Below are 20,364 nucleotides of genomic sequence, written 5' to 3'. Positions count from 1 at the left end.
TAATACAAAGCAAACACACAGCCGAGATATGTGAACACAGTATCAATTGCACGAAGGAGCGTCACTGCCTAATCCTTTTCTCACCGAAAGCCCAAACAACACAACACAGCTCACGGGCCAAATGAGGGATTATGAAGTCAGTTGTAACTGCACTATTACTGTTTCAGCCAAGACAGCAAACAGCACAGATTGAACTACAGTCTTCCTAGTGTGCTTCAATTAGTGCAACAGAAAGAAATACATTTACCATCTTAGTGTCTGGGAAGGTAATCTCAACAAGTATTTTTGGTATTCAAAATGCTACTTTTGCAAGCATTTTTTTTTGACATCAATGTAGGGAGTTATACTGACTTGCACAACAAGTGTGTTATTTAGAAAAAAAAGTTAAAAATCATAACTATTCTTTGTTTCATGCTGCCCTTAGCATAATACTTACCAGACATCTGCTTTCCTTCCATATCCTTCACCGCTGATAACCTCAGGGCTCATCCAGTAGGGTGTTCCAGTTACCGATTTAATCCCTGACATACAGATAGTTTGCAAACGCTTGCTGGCTCCAAAATCACCCAGTTTGACATTCCCTGCAGAGTCTCTCAAAATGTTGGCACCTGTGATGAAAGAATAACAGTGAATAATGAAAATACTAAAAGTAAATTGCTTCAAATTTCATTGAGCTAAAATATTCAGTAAAGCCACAGCAACAACAGCTTGGTAATAACTGATGTTTTTATAAGGGCTGCACAAACAAATAAGCCTGCCATCTTGTCATTCTTCTGAAAGAAACTGCACTCGAGAAAGGGGAGCTGCTCATTTATTACTCATCCTGAATTGTTCTTGATGAAGTAATGATGAGCTGCCTTCTTGAAACACTGCAGTCCTCTGGGTGTAGGGACAAGACTGCTTTTAGGAAGGAAGTTCCTGGATACTCCCAGCAAACAATGAAGCAATGGCAATATAGTTCCAAGTCAGGGTGGCGGGTGACTTGGAGGGGAACCTGGGGATGATGCTCTTATGCATTTGTAAAAAATTCATTCCCAGGATGTAAGTATCACCAGACAAGCCAGCATTTATTGCTGGTCTCTAACCATCCAGAAGAAACACTACCGTGGGTATAGAGTCACATGTAGGCCAGACCAAGTGAAGACAGCAGATTTCTTTCCCTGAAGGCCATATATAAACCATAAAAGTTTCAGTAACAATTGTCAGTGATCGCCATCAAGTTAGCTTTTTATTTCAGATATGCTTTTATTGAATTTAGTTTTCACAGTTGCCTTGGTGGGATTTGAATCCATGTTGCCAGAACAATAACTTAAGGTTCTGGATTACTGACCAGTGATATTATCATTATGACACCACCAGCGTGCCTGTCAAATCCAGTCACCACCTTCAACATTCACTCTCCTCACCACTGACACACACTGGCAACTGCATCCACTATCTACAAGATGCACTGCAGCAACTTACCAAATCTCCTTTGACAGCACCTTCCAAATCTGCATCCTTTACCACCTCGAAGGACAGGAGCAGCAGATGAATGAGAACAATACCACCTGCAGATTCCCCTCCTAGCCACACATCACCCTGATATGAAAGAATATCGCTATTCCTTTAGTGTGCTGCTGGGTCAAAAATCCTGAACACCCTCCCTCCCTAACAGCACTATGGGTGTCTCTACATCCTCAGGACTGCTGTGGTTCAATAAGGCAGATTAGCCAACACTCCCCAGGGTATTTAAGGATAGATCAAATGCTGCCATAGCAAGCAATGACCACATCCCCTGAATGAATAAATGAAAATGAAAGGTATCCTGTGTTGTAGTTTTACCAGGTTGCCCGAGTCCTAAAAGACATATCTCTTAGACTGGGTCTGTAGCATGTTCTGAGAAAGCCAACAAGACTTGACCAAGTATTCATTTATCTACCTATGCAGATGCATCTGTCCAAAACAATATTGACAGGAGAGACCACTGCATTGTTCTTGTGGAGAAGCCCCATGTTCATATTAAGGATATCCACTATCGTGACACTGTCACTGGCACCACGCTAAATGGAATAGATTTCAAACAGATCTAGCAAGTCAAAACTGTCCACTCACAGAAACAGGAATAGGCCATTTTGCCCACTGAGCCTGCTCCATCATTTAATATGATCGCGGTGATTGAACTCTTCAGTAATACCTTTTACCCATACTATCCCCATGCCCTTTATGCTAACTTTCAGTAAAATCTATCAGAAGTCACACAACACCAGGTTAGACTCCAACAGGTTTATTTGGTTAACAAGGTTTTAGAGTGCACCTCCTTTGTTAGGATAAGTGAGCAGCACTCCAAACGCTTGTGAAATCAAATATAGCTGTTGGATTCCAACCTGGCGTCGTGTGACTTCTGACTTAATCCACCCCAGACCAACAGCGGCCCCTCCACATCTTGAAATTTAACAATCTCTAATTTAAATATGCTTGAAATTTGAGCTTCCACAGCCCTCTGAGAATTTCAAAGCTTTGCAGTCCTATAAGTAAAATAATGTATCCTCATCTCAGTGCTAAACAGCCACAACCTGCAACCACATGGCCGGGCATATCCCTCCACTCTACCATTACCGTCAAGCTGAGGCATCAACCCTGGTTTATTGAACAGTGCATGACAACAGCAGCTCCAGGCATAACCAAAAATAAAGTATCATAATGCTGAGTCCGTGCCCTTCAGGCCTTCCAATTACTAGTCCAGAGACAACTACCCCACTGCTTCCCCTACTTAGGGGATGTACAAGGTAGTAAGCCATTTAGGGTCTTACTACGATTACCTCTGCGCTACAAATGTGATGTTTTGTATTTTTTTTCCATAAATTCGCAGATATGTTTTGATTTGTAACATTTGACCTCTTAAACAATGAAGTTTTCCCCACGGCTATTCTCATTTTTGAACCTCACAAAGCTACCTGGCACACTCAGTTCCTCTCACAAAACCTCAAATAGGTTCCTGGAAGAAACAGCCTGTGTTCTTAAGCATCTGTGGTAGATAGAAAAACCTGATAACACATGAAAGCTCCGACTAGTACATTTACCAAAGCCAGCAATATGTCAGGTCATGATTGTTATTTGCACAATCACTAGGTACTTAAAATTGACAAGGCAAGAAACCTGCTCTGATAATGACATTACATCAGTAATACTGAACTGTTCTCCGAGCTTCACTTTTCTCCCTGCAGTTTAGTTGCATTTCGTAAATTCTCCCAACCTTGTTGCATTACGGAATATTGCAATATGATGAATGAGTTGGTAAATGCTTTTCTGAATTTTAATACTAAACAATAATAGAACTAAGATCTGGGGACATGTGAAGTCAATTCCTGAGCCATCCTCCCACATGACAGTCAACAAGATCAATCCACTGGCTTTAGGTAACTAAATGCAACTCATGTCAAAAGATTTTCTTCAGTCATGACAGGAGAAAAGCAAGAAGATTATCCAGAAGAAATAATCATTTGGCTTGATTAAGATTAAGGAAGCTAAAAACAAAATCCAAAAACATTATGCTTGATGTAAGAATGATAAATGGTCTCACCAGAAACTCAAATAGAAATAAGAACCCATCATTGGCAAGAAGCCGTGACAATCAGAACAACAATATTTTAGTTCCATCATCACGTTCATATCTATCAGCTTTAGCCTACTCTTCTCAAACTCTGTCATCGTTTACAGCCTGGCAAATACCTCTACGCTCTCAGACTACCCAGTCTTTTCACCCTAGCCTCCTGTGCATCCTTCACTCCCTTCAACCCACCATAGCTGGTGTATCTTCAACTGTCTAAACCTTACGCTGCAAAATTCGTTTTTATTTTCACAGCCTCTAGTTCAACAAAATGCTCCTGAAAAACTTATTTTCCCAACCAACCACGCACCCAAAATTCTTCTTTATGTCACCATCCAGTTTCTGTGTGATTACATATCTATATTTACGTGGGACATAGGCATTGCAGGCTGGACCAATATTTCTTGCCCGTATCTAGATTATTGAATGTTTGGGATGTTTTGCTTGGCAGACATTTATGAAAGTAGTTCATGACACATAATAATGATACATCTCTGGGAGGAAGAAAAATTCTACGCAAGTGACAAATCAACAATGGTTAACCAAACAATTTAAGGATGTATCAAATTGAAAGAAAAAATATACAATGTGGTAAAGATTAGTGGTAAACTAGAGGATGGGAAAAGATTCAAAAATCAACAAAGGATGGCCAAGTAAAGAATAATAAAGAAAGAAAAAATAGCTTTTGGGGGTAAACTAACAAGTAACATTAAAAAAAAGGTAGGAAGAGCTTCTTTCAGTATATTGAAAAGAACATTCGGACTAAAATGAACATGGGCCTTTTAAGGAAGGAGACTGGGCACATAATAATGGGGAATCTGAAAATTGCAGAGTAGCTGAATAAATACGTTACATCAATCTTCATTGTAGAAGACACAAATAGCATTCTGAAAATATTAAGTAATCAAGGGATAAAATATGGGAGTGAAATAAATAACTATCACAACTAAATGTACCAGAGCCAAAAATTAGACGAAAGGCCCAGTTTAAGCTTATCTTAGTAAAGGAAGTATGTACCGGGACAGTCAATGCATTAGTAGTAAACTTCCAAGTCTCCTTGTGTTCTGGAAAAGCCTAAAGAATTGGATGCTCCTTCCATCACATTACTGGCGATCAGGTGTAGACGAATCGAGTGGTAACTGACCAGAATTGACGTGTCCTGCTTTATGTGCATGAGATCATTTCCCACATTGCTGTAGCTATCGTGGAACATCTTGGCTACAGGAGCAACAAATTCTGCAGGAGAAGTGTTTACTGTGAGGAAGCATAGTCAAGGTAGATATGGGAGTTGATGAGCTTATAATGTATATTAGCTAATAAAAGGTAAGGTTACCATAGTCCTACTAGACAAAGGGCTTCTCTCTCATTACGGAAAGGCCACAAGCAGTAGTTTAACCCCAGGGTCACCAAACCTCAAGCAAAAGGATAGAGGAAAGTTTTCTTTCTTTTTGTTTAACATGGAGATTAATTACTTTAAGATAATCATAACAGGCAGCCAATATATGACTAAGAAAAGGATTTATAATTTATTACACAAAAGAAGAAAACCATGAACAATGTTACACTATTTGGAATGATATGATTACCTATATTAAAAAGAAAAGTACATCCATTAATACCCAATAATAGCCTGTCTGATACTCAAACCTCAGTACTCCTATCCCCACACTAAAGTTCCTTGTTCAGCTGACACAGCTGTAATTGGTTTTTTTTTTGCTCAAGTTCTGTACATTCACTCGACAAAATATTCTTTTCAAATAATGCCTCTTTACGTCAGTTAAACAACCTGCTTCACTAACTCAGCTCACTATTACCACAAACACAGGTAATTCATGTCTTTAGCATGTTCTCCTCTTTAACAGCGCCACAGGCATCTACTCCTGAAGATTTCTTCTAAACAACTCAGGACCTCTCCCTAGCTGTGTGGAACTGTTACAAACAGTGTTTCTGCTGCTCTTGACTCTTTCTCACTCTCTCTCTCTCTGAATAAAAGAATGTCTAGTCTCTTAAGGTATTATGTACTACTGGGCAAATAATAATGGGGAATTTTGAAATTGCAGAGAAGCTGAATAAACACTTTCCATCAATCTTCCAGTTGTGAAACTTAAGTCAAAAAGGTGAAGATTTATCTCCCTAGTGGGGCTTGCTAGTCATTTAGCTAAACTCACAATTTCATGGAAAGGCTATTGTCATCAGTTCAAAGTTATTTTCTGATTTTTTTAAAAACGGTTAGACATTCGTAAAACTGAAACATTAAATTTTCTATCACTTTAGAAACCAGTTTCCCTAATACTAATGTACTATGAACTTCCATCACTGCGCCATGGAAAATTTTGTGAATTTAATCTCTCCTCTACTCTTTTGCAGACATTCTCTTTTATCCTTTCTTATCCTCCCAACCGTCACTTACTCAAACCCTTCCTAGAGTCAGGCAACCAGAACTGTGTATAGTGCGTCAGCTGTGGCCTAACCAAAGTTCTGTACTTCTCAGATCCCAAACCCCATGCTGGTTCAGACTTACACTGTACACTAATTTTTATTTTAATCTAATACAATGTGAACAATTGGTACAGAAGGGCTCAATCTTTGCAGGTTTGGGCTTTTCCTCCAAGTTTGCATTCATCATTAGTAAGAATATTAAGCAAGATCTCCTTATGAGTTGTTAATTAGGATTAACTTCTGCAATTCTGACAAGGCAACCCATAAAGTATTAATGATCCTGCCTCTTGGCTTCTCCACCTGAGGTCTCCAAAACAAAAAAAAATTAAATATACATTCTGTTATGGTTTTCTTCCTAAACTTCTTTGAATTTAAATCGACTGCCCACTCAAGTATTATCAGTTTATCTATACCAGCAAGATTTATCCAACGATAAATCTGTATGTTTGAAATAGCAAGAAATATAAAATGTTAAAGACCAAGGATCTAGGTCATTATTCATGACTGATTGTTTTTTTTTCCCTTCCTTTTCCTGGCCCACCCCCATCACAAGTCTTCCTGTAAAATGGAAAGTGGAATGATTTCCTTATAACTTAAACCAACATTGTGCTATGGAAAAGTTATCTGTAAGCGTGATAACACCTTAAAAACAGGGTGGAATATAACTGGAATTAGCAGGCAGGAAGATCATCTGAGAGTGTATGCTTGGCACAGGGATATTTTATCGTTTTTAATGCATGCATCCTGAGGAAAGTGACTTATAAGAAGAATGAGTTTTGAGAGCAAGGTATCAGCATATCACAGAAAGACTTCTTATAACAATTTAAATTACAGAGTTTATTTTAAACAATGACTCACTTCAAGGCAAATTTTAAAATACACTCAAGATTTTTAATAAAGTAGGGTTAGGTAAAGTTCAACTTGTAACGAAAAGCTACCCAAGCAAACTGTTCACTTTCATTGTACAAACTTACAGTAGTTCAAGAAAATGCAAAACCATATTTCTTGGAGACGCTAGCTTTGCCAGTGGGATACACACCTCCAGGATATGTACAAACAATTTCATTGATATAAATTATGTCCAGATCTAACTTTGCCGTGTTTTGGTACACTCTGCTTAAGAGAGAAAAGGGCCTCGGTCTGGATGAGTTGCATCCACATATCTTAAACAAACCTACAGAAGAAACAGCAGAAGCACTACAATTCATATTTGATAATTAGTTAGAAAAGCAGCAGTGCCAAAGGATTGGTGGATAACTAATTGACTCAGACCTTATGACACAGAAGAAAGTCATTCGGTTCATCGTGTCTGCACTGGCCAACAAGAACCCTGTTTTCCAGCTCTTGGCCTGAGGAACTGGAGGCTATGATAACACAAGTGAATATTTAAATACTGGTTAAATGTTGTTATGACAGCTTCTGGCTGAACTAATGCTTCAGGTATTGAGTTCTATACTCCTCCCAGTGTGAAAAACTTCCTTTTCAACTCTCCTTTAGCTTTCTACTCCTTATCTATGCTCCCTGACATTAACCCTCTGCTAATGTAAAAAGTACCTTCAAATCCACCCTATGTCCTTCACAACTGTGTACACAGCTATTAAGTCCCCTTTGAACTTTACTGAAAAACGCAAGGCTACCCAATTTTTCCTCGTACCTCAGACCTTACGGCTCGGGCAGCATGCTAGTAAAACTTCTCTGCTTCCTTCCTAATGCAATCATATCATTTCTATAATGTGGTGACCATAATTGCACAAAATACTCCAGTTGTGGCCTATCTAGCATCTTATACAGTTCCAGCTTAATCTCCTTGCTTTTGTATGTTTTAACTGATGGCTTAGAATAAACGACCCGTTTCTTAGTGCTATGTAAACCTGTGTAACTCAGAAGTGATGTGCAAGTCAGAAAACATAGAAACAAGGGTTTAAACATGTTTCAGTGCATATTGTCGAAGATAAAAATGGAGGAACTTGCATTTATGCAGCACTTTTCATGGCCTTAACCTCACCAAAGCACTTCACACTTAATGGAAACATTTGAACTCTTGAAAAGAAAGAAAGGAAAACTGCTCAGTGAACAATATGATAATGCCCAGATAATCTGTGTTTTATTTAAATGATGTGAAGGAGTGAGAAATGTTCACCAGGACATTGGCGAGATATCTTCTGTACTTCTTTAGGGACGTGGGACCTCTTGTATCCACCTGAGACATCAGGTGGGTCCTCAGTGTATTGTCTTAAGCAAAAGGTCAACACCCGATGCTAAGGTAGCAGTCTTTCGATACTGTACATTAGCTGGAATTTTGTGTTCAAGTCCCTTTATTGCAAACTGAACCCACAACCTCCTGACTCCAAGACAAGGCAATACCACTGAAATATGGCTGGTAAAGGACACTTGCGCTATACATGAGGCATTATTCCCATCTACTATTTTGGTTTATTACTCAGCTCGGATTTGGAAAAGTTCTGTCAAATGGTTTTGGCAAGCTGTAGTAGTGAATCATACACTTTGTGTACAATACAGTCATAGTGCATTGGTGCTGGAGGCTGTGAATATTTAAGGCAGTGAATAGGGTGCCAATCAACTGGGCTGTTTTGTCTTGGACAGCATCTTGATCAGCGCAGGAGCTGCATTTATGGAGGCCATGGTATGTTTTCCATCGCACTGACTTGTACCGTATAGATGGCAGGCAGGCCTTTGGAAGACAGCAGCTGAGTTACTCATTGAGGATTCCTAACCTCTAACCGTCTCTTCTAGCCAAAGCATCTATATGGCTCATCCAGTTCAGTTTCTGGGCAATGGTAACCTCCAGGACGTTGATGGTGGGTGATTCATTGATGGTAATGTCATTGAACGCCCAGGGAGGATACATACTGGGTGGAAACAGGCATTGCCTAGCACGAGTGGTACAAAAGTTAATTGCCATTTGTCACCCCAAATCTGGACATTGTTCAGTCCTTGCTGCACATGGAAACAGACTGATTCAGAATCCAAGAAGTCGCAAATGGTTCTGAGATTGTATAATCATCAGTGAAAAAGCTCACTTCTAACCTCACAATCAATGGACATTTATTAATGAATCAGATGAACTTGGTTACATGTAAGACAATGACATGGAGGCACTCCAACAATGGCATCCTGGAGCTGAGATGATTGGGCTCCAACAACTGCAAACATTTTCCTCTCCATGTGCATAACTTTAGCCACTTGGAAGAAAGTGCCAGAGTCATATAGTTAATTACTCCGTGTGATTACCAGAATTTGAGTTTGTATTAACATCCTCAGCCATAGCAACAAGACTTGCATAAAATACTGCTGGTGTTACCAGTTACTGGTCTCATCAATGCTCCATCCAATTAAATCCTTGCTCCTCTTGTAACGATGGCTAATACATCATTTGCTTTCCAAATTGCTTGCGGTACCTACATATTGGCTTTCAGAGACGTATGAACAAGGACACACAACAGTCTTGTGAGCGAAGTGAGGTTACGGTTTAAAAAGAACAGCAGATACAGAATTAGCTGAGTGATAGGAAACACACAGTAACAATCAATGGATAGTTTTCAGGCTGAAGGAAGGTTAGTAGTAGAGTTTCCCAGGGGTTGGAATTGGAACCCTTGTTTTCCCTAACACACATTAATAATCTGGATCTTGGTTTAGAGGGACAATCTCCAACCTTGGAAGAACTGTAAACTGGAGGAAGATAGTGTGGAGCTCGAGGAGGAAACAGTGAATTTGCTGGACTGGCTGGATAGGTAGCAAATGACGATCAATACAGAGAAGTGTAAGGTGATGTACTTTGTTCAAAACAACATTGAAATGCAAAACAGATAGGAGATTTGATAGAGGTTTTCAAAATCATGAGCAGGCTAGACAGCAGATAGGGGGAAGCTGTTCCGTTCCATAAAAGAAGAAAATGAACAAGGGGCCATGGATTGGAAGTGACGTGCAAACAACGTGACAATAAAACCTTTTCACAGCAAGCTGTGGGTATGCCTGGAAACGTAACGGAGGCAGGTTCAATTCAGGCATTCAAGAGGGCATTGGATGATTATTTGTGTAGGAGTGCTGTGCAGAAATATGAGGAATAGGCAGGAGGTTGGCATGAAGAAACAGGACGGAACTGGTGCAGGCTCAAATGGGTCAAGTGGCCTCCTTCAGCACCATAACAAATTCTGTGATAGTTACACCTGATCTCTTTGATCTTCACCACATTCCAATTTCTCACCATCTAAGAAATATTCTGCACCACTGTTCCTCCTATTGAAGTGATTAACCTCATTTATCCACATCATGTCCCACTTGCCATGCTCTTAGCTACTCACTCAGCCTGTCTAAACCCCTTTGAAGCCTCTTTGCATTCTCCTCACAATACATATCCATGTTTTATGTAATCTACAAACTTACAGTTGTTCTCCACATTTGCTGCTAAAGACTTCCAAAGATTCACTAATTTCCGTGGACAGACATGTGTCTCATCTTTTGTCTTAAATGGGCGATTATGTACTCCCATCCTAGACTCTCACACAGGGGGAAAACAATCTCTCAAAATCTATTCTGTTAAGCCCCCTAAGAATTTTATACATTTCAAAAAGGTCTCCTCTCATATTTCTAAACTCCAATGAGTACATGTCCAAACTATGCGACCTCTTCTCATTAGGTAGTGCTTCCACACTGTGTGTCAGCCTATTGAACCTACCCTGGGCTACTTCCATGCCAGTATATTTTCTCTTAGATAAGGGATCCAAAAGTGTTCACGATATGCCAGCTGCAGTTTGACAAGTGCCTTGTATAATTTCACAAGATCTCCATGTTGTTATTCTCCATTTCCTTTGTCAATTTGCCATTCCCATTACCCACTGAACTTGTGTGCTAGATTTTTGCAATTTATACACAAGGTCCCTTAAATCTCTCTGTGTTGCAGCTTTCTGCAGTCTTTTCCCATTTAAATAACATTCAGCTCCTCCATTCATCCTGCCAAAATCCATAACCTCGCATTTTGTCACATTATATTCCATCTGCCAAGCTTTTCCCAACCCCACCTTGAGTCTACAAGGAATCAGGCAGCATTGATTTATCTACTTTGCATGGAATAATTGATTTGTTGACTAAAAACCTGCATGTGAACATCACTCGAAGCTCAATTAAGATCAATTAATTAACTGTGTGGAATAAGATTTCCTAACACTAATAAAAAGCTTTCCTCCTGTTTCCCATCAATTACGGTTGTATGAGGGTTCTTTGACTTCACCTGCTTCAATTTGCATGTCAATATGCACACACAATACTCCTACTGATTTCGCAGCTCTGGACTTTTAAGCCAGTACCACTTGTGTAACACTATCATAGCTTAGTTGTACTGGCACAGTCTGCATAGCTATAGACCCTTCAAAAATCATTTTATACTGGATGGCTACAATCGCACTGGTATCTTGCTGTCAAAAGCAATGAAATTTTGCTATACCTAGTGGGCTATAAATAAAGCCAGTGAAGCCAGTAGTGACAGATTGGCACAAAGTCAAAATGCTCAGAGAGATATTGCAGAAACAATGGGATGAATGGCTTCCTTCTGCACCATAACAATTCAGTTAAAAAATCCTTTGCTTTCACCAAAGTAACAGACAATGAGTGTGGCTGATTTATTGGTGATTGTGATCTATTAATATGAAAAACATGTTGCAGGAAGAGGAAAAGAAACTGATAGAATACCTTTTATATCTCGATGTACAATCATATTACTGTGGAGATAGGAAACCCCTTCTAGAATCTGTCTGGTATACTTTCGTGTTACATTTTCAGTAAGTGCTCCATAAGCCTTCAACTGGTCCTTGACAGAACCCTGCATAGAAACAAAGTTAACCATTAAAAAGGTGAAAAAAAACACATACCAGTTAATATGTAATAAAATGTCAGGTATGGTAAGCTGTGGATACCCAAATAGATGCCAACCTTGGACTCCTAGATATTTTTAACCAACCTGTTCAGCTATATTATGACGTGTCCCTGCAGCATGTGGGGCCTGAAACTAACCTCCTGGCCTAGATGTGGGGACTTCTGCACCACAAGATCCTCCCTGGTTTCCTATAGGTTTCCTGATCTCCAACAGAACACTATAGATGGGTTCAATATACCACATACTGATGGAAAGCGAAAGAAAAGAAGTCAGTCAGGCTTTCCCATTATTAACTGGTATTTGGTAATCAATCAGTAGTCTCAATGTGAATGGGCTTGGGTGCTGCCTACCTTCGAACAGCCTCCAGACACTCGCAGGAAGAATGGCCTCTTGGGCAAAGCAATATCTCTGCTTTATGAAAGGAAAGCAAGAGGTGAAATAAAAACTCAGCAAAAATAGTTACAGGTACTTGTGTGACTCCAAACTCAACCCGAAGCATGTGCTGAACAAACTAATTTCGAACACACGTGATATCAAAACCAATTGTCCTGGTTTCTTGTCCTTTCATGACATTTAGTTTTGATTGTTACGCTCGAAGATAATAGTTGATTAATAAAACTTGCAAAAAGAGTGCAATTTTATTTTGAGGCAAAGTCAGCTAGATATCTATTAGAAGCCAATATATACACTAGGATTTCTGAAGTTCAGCTGCTGAAAATAGCACGATGCAGAATTTACATTTTCTTAACATGGTCAACACCTTTCCTTCAGCATGGCACCAATTTAACTCTTGAAACTTTTGGCTTAACCCTTACTACTTCTTGGAGATGCAGAGATAAGTGTTGGAAACCTGGCAAAAGCAAACAGCTGACACCAGAAATACAAGTAGCACGGCAAAAGTTGTGCAACTTATCACAAAACATGGGCACTGCTATTGATCACTGTACGTATCCATACAATGTAGTATTGCACCGAATGTCAAGTATCACCCTTTGTAAATTTAATACAGCAGCTGACAATTCACTGATCTAAATGAACTATAGGTTATTAATGGTACATTAATGCTTTTATTGCCCCAGATCTGACTATCTCAGTGCTTTGCTCACCAGTCTCCCATGGTGCACTTTCCACAAAAACAAGCTCATCCAAATTTTCACTGTGGCTAACCTAATATCTCATTCACCTCTCTTCCTGATAGTCAGTGATCTATGCTGGCACATCTGGAATTACACACCAGAAATGAATAAAGCAAAAGTAATTATAATCATTTATTATTATATAAGTTGAGAATTGAAAGGCTATTTGGCCAATGCAATTTTCACCTAATTTGCAAACTAACAAGTTTTTCGACACTGTATCAAGGGACAGTAAACAGGAGAGGACTCTTTGGATGGCAGCTTGATTTTGTGACTGTAAACACAGTTTACCTTATTATCACAATGAAACTGTATCAACTCCTGGCATCTGCGCCAATACCAAAATTCAGCAGCTGTTGTCAGTGATTTCTTGTTCCTCCACAAGGTCCACTGTCAATATCCCGCAGAAGAAAATCTTAGATATTACTTCACCTGATATGAACTCCCACTTTTTTATACTATTAAGCCAACTGTAAAATCCGTTGACAAAGTTATGCTTTGTTGAATGAGGTCGCTTTGACATCGACCGGTCTGGTCTTGCTCTCCTAGGCAAAAGGGAGCTCAATCCAACCGTAAAGCCCTATACCAGAATCCTGGTTGAGATCAGCTCCTTAGCAGAAGCCAGTGATCAAAGTCACTTATTAAGTTTAAATACAAACTTATTCTCCTTTCTCACTGTATTTTTTAAGGTCTTATTTAGCATTTTTACCAACTGTCTGCTCTTTCTTAAGTTTCCAGTCAGTATCTTATTAAGCTCTGTAGCATCGTCAACATTGACAAAACAATAAAGTTGCTTTGCATGGTGCAAACTCAATTATCATTACTGTACTTAGATAAACAACTGCTACTTCAGTTGAAGCAATGTGGGGACATGAATAGTAAGAAAATTTTAGTTGTAAATGTACTTATAAGTAACTAAATTACGTGTTTATTAACAGCCCAGGCGTAGCAGTTCTCCTCCCCCCAAAGCAAGGCAACATAATGTCAGCAAAACCAAAATATAAGAAATGTGCAATTCAAGGAGGAAACATATTTGCAGCCACTAATGAAGTCCCAAAATTGGGTCCCTTAGCAAAAGGGGTCAGAGAAATAGTGAGCTTCTGCTTTTCAGTCTGCTACCTAACTCCCAAAGTTCTTGCTTTAGGACTTCATCCCCTTCTCTAACTATGTTGTTGCTGTCCTCTCCCTGGGCCCAGGGAGGAAACACATCATCTTGGAATCATGCCTGTAGCCACAGAAATGCCTGTTTGCATTCTTTGTACAAGCACACCAGGGTATCTCTAAATAGTAATATTTTCAAGTTCCACACCTTTTATAAAAATTCTGCTTTTCTATTTTCACAAATGAATAACTACTTCAAACTCACCCACATTATACCTCATCTGTAACCTTGTTGCTCACTTGCTTGACCAGTCTATAATTATTTGCAGCCTCCATGTCCTTCTTACAGCTTAATTTTCCAACTAGCTTTACCTCATAGGCAATGGATGCATATTCTCGGTCTCATCATCTAAGGCATTAATGTAGATTGTGAATAGCTGAGGCTCAAGTACTGAACTTTGTATCACTCCTCTAAATTTCCCAGCCTGAACAGGTTGAAATACCATGCTTATGCCAATATTTTCTTCTTGTTTGTAAAACAATTCTCTATGTTAATATAACATTCCCACTTTCACGAGCCTTTAATGTTATCAGCTTCCTGTCTCTGGATTATTTCCCAAGTGTGTTGAATTAGGCATTTAAGTAGTTGTAGTGGCAAGAAAACAAACTCCAAACTTTGAACAAAGAAACTAACATAGAGGATAAAAAGTCAACTATGACAGATGTGGGCTTGATCATAATGTCCCTTAGCTGTGTAATATTCTACTGGTGATTGGTGTTAAGATTCACGCATGGCAAATGGGAGTTTGAATGAGCTACTGAAGAGCTGCCATAACTGTGAAACAATTTCCCAAAAAAAAGCATCAGCACTTTCTGTAGCAATGGGATGAAAACTACCTTAAAAAATACAGATATATCATAGCAGATTAATTAAAGTAAAAAGCAACAGTTCAATACTCACTCCTGGCATATATTCTACAAAGATAGACAATTTTCTTTCCATTGTATCCCGTAGCGAACCATAATACTGCACTATCCTGTCGTGATGGAGGTTCTTTAGTAACTGTATTTCACATTCCAAAGCACTGACTTCCTGCAAGAGCAATGAAGCAGCAACAATTATACCAAAGAAAAAGCTTTTCCATCCTCAGAACAATGATCTTCTACCCCATTTTACATTGTATCATTGTGTTATTTTTCCCCATTTAATGATTCATGTCGTACAATATCACAGGCCTTTCCTTTTCTTCTTTCCACTTTTCCTTCCTTTCTAAACCTGGCACTAAAGCTGACGTTTCGGGCCTAGACCCTTCATCAGAGAGGGGGATGGGGTGAGGGAACTGGAATAAATAGGGAGAGAGGGGGAGGCGGACCGAAGATGGAGAGAAAACAAGATAGGTGGAGAGGAGAGTATAGGTGACGAGATAGGGAGGGGATAGGTCAGTCCAGGGAAGACGGACAGGTCAAGGAGGTGGGATGAGGTGGTAGGTAGGAAATGGAGGTGCGGCCTGAGGTGGGAGGAAGGGACGGGTGAGAGGAAGAACAGGTTAGGGAAGCAGACACAGGCTGGGCTGGTTTTGGGATGCAGTGGGGGAAGGGGAGATTTTGAAGCTTGTGAAGTCCACATTGATACCATTGAGCTGCAGGGTTCCCAAGCGGAATATGAGTTGCTGTTCCTGCAACCTTCGGGTGGCATCATTGTGGCACTACAGGAGGCCCATGATGGACACCTGCAGCCCAATGGTATCAATGTGGGCTTCACAAGCTTCAAAATCTCCCCTTCCCCCACCACATCCCAAAACCAGCCCAGTTCTTCCCCTCCCCTCAATGCACCACACAACCAGCCCAGCGCTTCCCCTCCCCCCACTACATCCCAAAACCAGCCCAGCCTGTCTCTGCCTCCCTAACCTGTTCTTCCTCTCACCCATCCCTTCCTACCACTCCAAGCCGCACCTCCATTTCCTACCTACTAACCTCATCCCACCTCCTTGACTTGTCCGTCTTCCCTGGACTGACCTATCCCCTCCCTACCTCCCCACCTATACTCTCCTCTCCACCTATCTTCTTTTCTCTCCAGCTTCGGTCCGCCTCCCCCGCTCTCCCTACTTATTCCAGAACCCTAACCCCACCCCCTCTCTGAAGAAGAGTCTAGGCCCGAAACGTCAGCTTTTGTGCTCCTGAGATGCTGCTTGGCCTGCTGTGTTCATCCAGCTTCACACTTTATTATCTTGGATTCTCCGGTATCTGCAGTTCCCATTATCACTAAACCTGGCACTGTACTTGTTTATAATCTCTTACATCCAGAACTTTTGCTAGTTCTGATGTAAGTTCATTGATCTAAAATGTTAACTTTGTTTATCTCTCCACATGTTCTGCCAGAACTGCTAAGTAATTCCAGCTTTCTCTACTGTTTCTTTCAGATGTCTAATAGTATTTTGCTTGCAAATATTTTCTTATTGTGGCTTCCAATTACCTTCATATCTTGGATTACAGTAACATGAAGAAGAATGGGGAATGCAGCATAAAAAAGTGATTCTGCCTTAGCTACTGAAGACTAACAGTTCAAAGAGGGTTATGTTTCCAAAAGTAAACTGACATTAAAATATCATACACAGTTCTAAAAATAGAAAGACTCATGGAATGAGGTGCTTTATGTCTTAAGGATTAGCTCACTGCATGAAATTAGAAAAAGCATAAAATCATGCTTAAGTAATGAGAAACCCTGATTTGAGCTGTAGCTTTTTTAGCTTTGGGCACACCTTAGGAAGAATGCACTGGCTTTGGAGGGAATGCAGCCAATTAAATGATGAGGAATTAAGAGCAAAAGATGTCCAGACGTTGGAAATCTGAAACAAACACAGAATGCTGGATGAACTCAACAGCTCTTGCATCAACTGTGGAGACAGAAACAGAGTAAACAGAGTTTGGTACCACTCTTCTTGAGAGCCGAAAAGGGTTCCAGCATGTTTTTCTTTTATACTTTTGACAGAGGCAGAGGAGAGAGTAGAAAAACAGGTGGTGCAAAGGCACAGTGCAAAAGACAAAAAGATTGTTCGTTGTGGAGAAACAGAATTAAAGATGCCAAAATGAATGTAAATTGTCATGTGAAAGGGAGAGTATGGGTCCTCTCTACTGCAGCAAATTAAGAAAACAAGACAAGCCTGTGGGTGAAGGAGGAGATAGGAGGATGAGGAATGAAAGGAAAATGGAGGACTGACAGCATGCGGTCAAGCTGTGAAGTTGTACAACTTAATATTAAGTCCTAGCAGCTGTAAAGTGCCTAAGCAGAAAGAAAGAGAGATGTTGCTTCTTAAGCTTGTATTGTGCTCCAATGGAACACTGCAACAGGCCCAGGACAGAAATGTTAGCATGACAGCTAGGTGATTATTGAAATAGTTAGAGTCATTCCCACGGACAGGGTGTACCACAAGGTGGTCACCCAGTCTGCACTTGGGCACGCCAATGTAAAGGAAACCAGATAGTGAGTGGCAAATACAATAGTCTAAACTGAAAGCAGTAAGATACTACCCACCTTCAGGTAGGAGTAAATTACTGCAGATGTAGAAAACAAAACATGCTGGAGATCACAGTGGGTCAGGCGGCATCCATGGAGAGAGACAAAGCTAACGTTTCAAGTCTAGATGGCCCTTTGTCAGAGCTGATGTGAAGTGTGGAGAGGGAACCATTTGTAGAATAGTCGGGTGGAGAGGGGATGTTGACAGTGCAGATTAGGTGACTGGAACATGAGAACCGCAGACAAAGGGGTGTCTAACTGCCAAGCTGAAAAGAACAGATGGTCCCACGAGAGCGGAGGGACAGGAGAGAAGACATGGTTTCAGAGAATGTGACAAGCTAAAAGGAAGGGAAGGAAGCAGAGTGGGTTCACGATCTCAAGGTGTTGAACTCAATATTAAGTCCAGAAGGTTGTAAAGTGCCAAATCTGAAGATGAGGTGTAGTTTCACCAGTTTGCGCTGCGATTCACTGGAGTACTGCAACATGCTGAGGACAGATAAGTGGGTATGCGAGCAGGACGCTGTGTTGTAGGACCAGCCATGGAAGGTCACAGTCATGCTTGCACATGGACTGAAGGTGTTCTGCAAAGCGGTCACCCAATCTGCATTTGGTTTCTCCAGTATACAGCAGGCCACATTGGGTGCAGCAAGTGATTTACACCAGGTTAGCGGAGATACAGGCAAATTGCTGCTTCACCCGGAAAGACTGTTCAGGCCCATGGATGGCAAGCAGGGAGATAGTGTTGCACCTTCTGCAGTTAAATAGGAAGGTGCCATGGGAAAAGGGAGGCGGGTTTTTGGTGGTTGAAATGTAGACTAGGGTGTCCAAGAGAGAATGGTCCCTGCAAAAGGCTGACGGGGGAGTGAGGCGATGATGTGTTTGGTGCTGGTGTTCTGCTGGAGTTGTCTGAAAGGGCAGAGAACGATGCTTTGAATGCAGAGGCTGATGGGATGAAAAGTGAGGACAACTGTGACCCAACCTCACTGTTGAGAGTGATGGGAAGGGGCAAGGGCAGAAGCACAGGTGATAGGTTGGATGTGGCTGAGGAGCCTACCTACCACAGGAGGGTGGAAAACCACAGTTATGCAAGAAGGGAGCCATGTTAGCAGCACCAATTTGGAGGGCGCTATCATCCGAACTGACACAACATAGGCAAAAGAACGGGAAAAATGGGATAGAATCCTTGCAGAACGCGGGGTGTGAAAAGCAGTCTTGGTCGCAAGACTTAGAATAAATTACTTATAATGCAGATTTCTTTAATAAACACAAATTTATCAATTTATTATAAAATGAAAGTAAATTTAATGAAAATGCAGTAACTGGCTAACACACAATTTATGAAAACATAAATGTTTATGCAGCTCATGGGATACATGAAAATATAGCCAGTGAGATCCAAATTGGCTCTGAGACAGGACACAAAGGTAATGGTTGACATATGTTTCTGCAACTGGAAATCACATTCCAGTTGTCCTCCATAGGGATCCACATTCGGTTCCTTGTTGTTTGCAGGGTATATTATTGATTTAGATTTAAATCTCGGAAGCAAGGTTGGGAAATTTGCAGACAACATAAAAATTGGCTGGGTACTTGATAGTAAAGATGAAGGCAGTAAACTGCATGAAAGTAGTGTGGTTGAGTGGACAGAAAAGTGGCAAATTGAATTCCATCCAGAAAGGCACAAGGTTATGCATCTGAGGGCAGACAAAGCAAGGAAATATACAATGGGCACAAGGAGAATACTGAGGGTGATAGATAAAGTAAGATGCCTTCAAGTGTATATCCACAGGACCCTGAAGGTGTCAGGACAAGTAGAGGAGGGAGAAAAGAATACATATGGGGTGCTTTCCTTCACTGCATTAGATATGGAGTACAACAGCAGGGACATAATTCTAGAACTGTATAAGAACTGCTTGGACCTCAGTCGGAGTTTTATGTACAGTTTTGATCACCAGGTTACAGGAAGGCCAAAATCACTCCAGGGAACGTACAGAGATGATTTACAAGTGTGTTTCCAGGGCTTGAAAACTGCAGTTATGAAGAATGATTAAAAGGGCTTGGGTTGTTTTCCTCAGAACAAAAGAGGCTGAGGAGTGACTTAATCAAGATGTACAAAATGAGGGCCTTGGATAGAATGGACAGGGGTCCAGTTCAACACCCAGTTTGGTGATTGAGGTGAAAATCCTCAAATTATTTCAAAACAGAGTTCGATCTGCACCTGAATCTCGGTAACCTGCAATGCTATAGAACAGATGCTAGTCAGGGAGATTGAAATAGGTGATTATTTTATTCAGTTAACACAGACATGGTAGGCTAAATTAATTCTTTTAGTGCATAACTTTACTACAGCTCTGTGTTTCTATGGTAGCCTTCCAAATAACCCCCAAAATATACAAAGGCATTTTTCAGGTAAAAAGCAAAACAAAAATGGGATGCATGTCAAAAGAAAATCACTTTCTGACCAATGGTAGTTATTCTTGAAAGCAAAGGGATAAAGTATAGAACTCTGCTAGGGTGGCATGGTAGTTCAGTGGTTAGCATTGCTTCACAGTGCCAGGGGCCCAGGTACGAGTCCACCCTTGAAGACAGTATTGAGTTTGCACAATCTCCCCACGTCTACTCCAGTTTCCTCCCACAGTTCAAAGATGTGTGGGTTAGGTTGATTGGCCATCCTATATAAGCATCCTACAAATGC

The 20,364-nt window shown here is 40.6% G+C and overlaps 1 protein-coding gene across 2 annotated transcripts in view; it reads right to left on the bottom strand.

The window, feature by feature from the left end:
- The window catches only part of map3k22 (mitogen-activated protein kinase kinase kinase 22), a 98,587-nt gene that overhangs the window by 3,509 nt on the left and 74,714 nt on the right, over positions 1-20,364 (bottom strand). For both annotated transcript variants that reach the window (XM_048529655.2, XM_048529654.2), the window contains exons 14-16: positions 15,117-15,248; positions 11,735-11,864; positions 437-608 (exon numbers count right to left, since the gene is read on the bottom strand). In XM_048529655.2, the coding sequence (XP_048385612.1) occupies positions 437-608; positions 11,735-11,864; positions 15,117-15,248 (434 nt within the window). The remainder of the gene's footprint in view (positions 1-436; positions 609-11,734; positions 11,865-15,116; positions 15,249-20,364) is intronic.

This window comes from Stegostoma tigrinum, chromosome 5, assembly GCF_030684315.1.
Source record: "Stegostoma tigrinum isolate sSteTig4 chromosome 5, sSteTig4.hap1, whole genome shotgun sequence".
In the NCBI taxonomy this organism is placed as follows: Eukaryota; Metazoa; Chordata; class Chondrichthyes; order Orectolobiformes; family Stegostomatidae; genus Stegostoma; species Stegostoma tigrinum.
The sequence above is the reverse complement of the archived record's forward strand: the minus strand, read 5'-3'. Positions and strand labels throughout refer to the sequence as shown.